We start from the raw sequence: 5,404 nt of genomic DNA, 5'->3' as shown, positions 1-5,404 counted from the left end.
GAGCCAGGGCCTGGCTGCCCCCGCCGCCCCCGCACTGCCCCCGCCGGGATCTGCACAAGCAGGTAGTCGGCACCGAGTTCCAGAGCATCTACAGCCTGGACAAGCTCTACCCGGAGTCGCGGGGCTCGGACACCGCGTGGAGGGTCCCGGTGAGCCGGGTGGGCCAGACGGAAGGGGCGTGTCCGCGCCGCTGCTGGGTGACGTCAGAAAGCCGGGGCCCTATTGGCCGTGCGCGGCGTTAATCGAAGGGGCCGCAGCGGAAGGGAGCTGGTTGCCCGGGCAACCGAGAGGGGCTCCGGGGAGGTCGTCGTGTGGGGGTGCGGGAAGAGCGCGCAGGATGTGCTACTTACAAGACCACCCGCTTTTCCTCGTTAGTTCCCCCACCTGCAGGCCGATTCTTGTCCCAGGAAAACTGGGGGCGATCTGGCCCTGCAGAGCGGACAATAAAGGCAGGAGGCTGACCAGGTGTTTGCTCCCTTCTGGAGTCTTTTGGAAAGTTACACTGTCCTTAGCCTCTAGCAACCCCAGCACCCCTAGGAAACTGGGGATGCATGTCACAGCAGCCCGCTGTGTGCAGGCTCCGGACCGGCCCGGGCCGAGAGAGAGGACCCCGCCAATTCTGTTGGGTTTCCACCTACAGGACAGGAAGAGAACGTTCGCTGATTCATTCACTCATTCAGCCGACTTCTGCTGAGAGCAAGCTTCGTGCACTGCGCCAGGCACAGGGATAGAGTAGTAAACAAAACACAAAGACCCTAATGTTTGTGCGGCTTGAATTGTAATGGAGGGAGACCGCAGTAGGTGAAATAAGTACAGAGTATGTGAGGCGGTGCTTTCCTTTGGAGAAACAAGCCTGGAAGAGGAGTGCTCAGGTAGGGGCGGTGTTGCAGTTGTCCGTAGGATGGTCTGGGAAGGCCCTTGAGATGGTGACATCTGAGTAAGGACCTGGAAGAGGCAAGGCAGTGAGCCCAGAGAATAGAGGGGAGACGGGCATCCCTGAGGAGCGAACAGCAGGGGTAGCCACCTTAAAGCAGTCAGCATGCCCTCCTTGTTCAAGGAACAGCACGCAGGCCAGCATGGGGACCTATTGGAGGATTTGAGGCAGAGGAGTGGGATGATCCCTCCGAGGAGCGAGGCCTCCGACGGTGCCCGACACTAGCTGAGGTCCGGGGCAGGGAAGGCCGGAGACAGTCAGCTCCATTTTCCTGGAGGAGTGTTTCTGAGGCGGTGCCTCTTGCGCCTGAGGAAGCTGCTCTGTCCTCTGCTGTGATTTGCCTGGGAACCTGAAAGTAGTTGTATTCCATGCGTGTTGTGGCTTTCCATCATTTCTTTGGTTGCCCTGGACCAGTTAGGAGGCACCCAGCAGGTGATGTGTATTTGACACGGTGTGCATTACATTACAGGATGACGCGAAGCAAGCCAACAGTGACATTCCTCTAGGTGAGTAATTTGGTTTTATAAATAAAATCAGCCCGGCTGGTGTGGCTCAGTGGTTGGGTGTCGACCTATGAACCAGGAGGCAGCTGATCAATGATTCTTTCTCATCCTTGATGTTTCTGTCTCTCCCTCTCCCTTCCTCTCTGAAATCAATAATCCATATTTTTTTTAAATAAATAAATTAAATCAGCCATTTCCCACCCCTTAGACGTTCCTTCCAGACGTCTCCAGCATCGTTTAGAATAGCAAAAGGAAGATGGCACAGCCCCCTGGAGTGCTGTGCGGTGCGCAGCACGAACAGAGAGCTCTTGATGTTCTTGTGACATGGAATAATCTTTACAATAGATGAGTTGGTCATCATTTGAAGAAAGTAAGATGCAGAAGAATATGTATAAGCTACGTTTGTGTCTTACATACAGGGTGCCCCCCAAAACGATACACATACGTTTTTTGATAGCTCAATTGATGTTTCTTTTCAGATTTAACCCATTGGAATTAATAATTATTCAAAGTGTGTATACATTTTGGGGGATACTCTACATATCTGAGATATATATATTTCTATTATGAACTTAGATCTGAAAGGATGTACAAGAAATTGGGCAGGAGGGCTGCCTTGGGGAGTGGAGAGGAAAGGACAACCCCATGGGCCCTTCTCCCTTGAACCATTTGCCCATCAAACATCAGAACTGTGCACCCATCAAGCATAAGGCCTGACAGCACGTCCTGGGAGGAAACAGCCAGCCCTTTTCCGGTTCAGAGAGTTTGTGCCGTCCCAGGCACGGGAAGGAAGAGTATCAGAGGTGCCCTTGCTCAGGGTGACACTGGAACAGAGAGGCCAGGTGACAGGTGACACAAGGGAGAGGACACCCTGTGGCCGATCTGATAGCTTGCATCTGAGCCCCGAGGTGTGCACAGCCTGGAGGAGGCAGAAAGCCTATCATCAGCACAGGAGGCTCCGAAGCCGCCATGACGGTCATAACCTGGGTCATCATTTTACTTCCTCTGCTGTCTGTGTGGCCTTGGGAAAGTCCCTTGACTTTAGTTTTGACATCTAATCTCTTCCTCTACTGACCTGAATGTTAGCTTTATATAGATGAGCTTTTGAGAGAGAAGTGTGAGAGTTTGCCAGGAGGTAATCACTTCTTTGGTGTGTGTTGTTTCATAGATCGCTTGACAATATCTTATTGTCGGAGCAGCGGGCCTGGAGGCCAGAACGTTAACAAAGGTACCGGGAGCCTTGTCGTGTTCTTTCACTTTAAAACTTAGTTAGAAGACGGACTTGAGGATTCTGTGTTTACATTCATGGGGAATAAAGGGCATTTTTTTTAGCAGAAGCTTAAATACTGCCAGTTTAGAATAATCCTCTTTATTCTTTTGAATGCGGTCCGATTCTCAGCCTCTCGGCTGTGGGTTGTAGGACTAGGATTGGCTTGTGAGTTAAACAAAGGAAAGCAGTGTGAGTTGGCAGCCAGCTCCCAGCACAGGTTCCCTTCATTCTTGTGGAGCCCATCCCCCCACTCACAGAGCCCGAGAAACTGTAAGAGAAGCAGTGGGCGTTTCGTGCCTGGAAGTTACTTTTGTCCCAAAGTGCCTCGCTGTCTTTGCAGGCTCACTCCATGGCAGCTTGGGATCCCCAAGTTGGCGCAGGATGGGACGTCCCTGGTTGGGTTTCTCGCCTCCCTTTGTTTCAGGATGGTCACCAGGCATCACCCAGGTGCCGAGCCGACCTGGAGCCTCGGTGACCTGTGCTCCCTGTCCCTTTCTTCCCAGTGAATTCCAAGGCTGAAGTCAGGTTCCATTTGGCTACCGCCGACTGAAGCAGTGTGAGTTGGCAGCCAGCTCCCAGCACAGGTTCCCTTCATTCTTGTGGAGCCCATCCCCCCACTCACAGAGCCCGAGAAACTGTAAGGGAAGCAGTGGGCGTTTCGTGCCTGGAAGTTACTTTTGTCCCAAAGTGCCTCGCTGTCTTTGCAGGCTCACTCCATGGCAGCTTGGGATCCCCAAGTTGGCGCAGGATGGGACGTCCCTGGTTGGGTTTCTCGCCTCCCTTTGTTTCAGGATGGTCACCAGGCATCACCCAGGTGCCGAGCCGACCTGGAGCCTCGGTGACCTGTGCTCCCTGTCCCTTTCTTCCCAGTGAATTCCAAGGCTGAAGTCAGGTTCCATTTGGCTACCGCCGACTGGATCGCAGAGCCGGTGCGCCAGAAGATGGCCATCATGGTAACACCGGCCCCTTCCTTTTTCTTCATGCCTCAGCCGCTTCTAAACCTTCACTCGGTAGAACTCGGGTTTTGCCTTTGCTTCTTGCAGTATAAAAACAAGATCAACAAGCTGGGAGAGCTGATACTCACCTCTGAATGCAGCCGCTACCAGCTCCGAAATCTGGCAGATTGCCTGCAGAAAATTCGAGACATGATCGCCGAAGCCAGCCAGACGCCCAAGGAGCCATCCAAAGAAGATGCTGTACTCCAGAGAATCAGGTACCAGGAAACGCCCCAAACTTCTTCCCACGGAGTCCTGAGGGGCGGCACCGGGAAAGAAGGGGGCAGGGCCAAGCCCCGGACCTCCCAGCAAATATGTGGACAAGTGGGGGATGGGAGCGTTCCTGACCCCGGGTGGGGGCTTGGAGCTGGTGCCTGCTGCTTTAGCTGCTCTGCTCCCCCCTGAGCTGCCAGCTCCTCTCACCGCTGTGAGAGGCACTGATTGGGCATCTGGGCCTAATTGGGGTCTTTTTGTTCGTTTTGTTTACAGGATAGAAAACATGAATCGGGAAAGGCTGAGAAAGAAGAGAATAAATTCTGCCATAAAGGCAAGCAGGAGGGTAGATATGGACTGAAATCACCCTCCAGAGCGGCAGAAACCCTCCGCAGGACGCCAGGCAGCCGGCGGGAGCTCGAGTGCTACCAGGAGACGGCCTTGCTGTTTGCGGCTTTAATGCCTGTCTCTAACATTGGAGCCATCGGATTGTTCGTTCAGAATGAGGGTGGCAGGCGCTGGTGTCAAAGGTCTTTACACCATGTTGTCACACCTCACTTATCCACTTCCTGTATCAGCTGCAATAAAATTCTAAATGCAGGGGCTTCCCTTCCACGGTGCCTCAGGACAGAGTCCCTACCCTTCCTGGGTCGAAATCTGCCTACGGGTTCCTGATGCGCTGACTGCAGTCACAGCCCAGGGGACAGGAGTGAGCTTGGTGTCTGCCCTCCAGGAACACACGGTCAGGCAGAGGCTGCTGAGACAGGTGTGGCCCTCTGAACTGGGCCGTGGAAAGGGGGCAAATTTAATCAGTAGAAAGGCGCGCAGCACATGCCCGTTGAAGGGAACAGGATGGATAAAACCACAGAAAAGGCTGGGGTGGAGGAGACGGGGCGGGAGCCATGTGAGTGGCGCATCTGTGCAGGGGATCAGGGAGGTAAGTCTGGAGAGGGAGACAAGCTCACTGTGGAGATTCTCAAATCAGGTTAAGCGGTTTAGAGTTTAAGAAACGTGTGTAAGGGAACCACTTGAGTGGGAAGGAAGGTCATGTGTCAGGTGCTGTCACAGGCTGCCAGGTTGTGGGCAGGAAAAGTGACCTGGAACTAGACAGGGTTTTGCAGTCCTATGGGTGTGGGAGCACCAAGGCCAGCATGACAGCAGATCACTGTGGCATGGATGAGTTCCATAGAATGTTCTGTTATTTTGATCTAATTCCCTCATTGGACAAATACTGCATTGCATTTTGCAGTCCTATGGGTGTGGGAGCACCAAGGCCAGCCTGACAGTAGCAGATCACTGTGGCATGGGTGAGTTCCATAGACTGTTCTCTGTTATTTTGATCTAATTCACTCATTGGACAAATACAGCATTGCGATGCCCTCAATGCAAGATGATGAACAGAGCACTGTGTACACTTTATGTGAGCAGGGACCCCATTCATGTGAGTGTAAACAAAGCGGGGGAAATCTTCAATACGTGACTTAGAAAA

General features: G+C 53.1%; 1 protein-coding gene across 1 annotated transcript in view; it reads left to right on the top strand.

Moving 5' to 3' along the window:
- Positions 1–5,404, top strand: part of ICT1 (immature colon carcinoma transcript 1) — a 14,503-nt gene that overhangs the window by 5,205 nt on the left and 3,894 nt on the right. The window contains exons 2-6 of the mRNA XM_014531749.1: positions 4–149; positions 1,404–1,440; positions 2,606–2,665; positions 3,578–3,660; positions 3,751–4,026. Coding sequence (XP_014387235.1) covers positions 4–149; positions 1,404–1,440; positions 2,606–2,665; positions 3,578–3,660; positions 3,751–4,026 — 602 coding nt within the window. The remainder of the gene's footprint in view (positions 1–3; positions 150–1,403; positions 1,441–2,605; positions 2,666–3,577; positions 3,661–3,750; positions 4,027–5,404) is intronic.

The sequence above is a fragment of the Myotis brandtii genome, unplaced genomic scaffold (genome assembly GCF_000412655.1).
Source record: "Myotis brandtii unplaced genomic scaffold, ASM41265v1 scaffold825, whole genome shotgun sequence".
NCBI classification, from domain to species: domain Eukaryota; kingdom Metazoa; phylum Chordata; class Mammalia; order Chiroptera; family Vespertilionidae; genus Myotis; species Myotis brandtii.
This window is presented reverse-complemented; position numbering and strand designations above follow the sequence as displayed.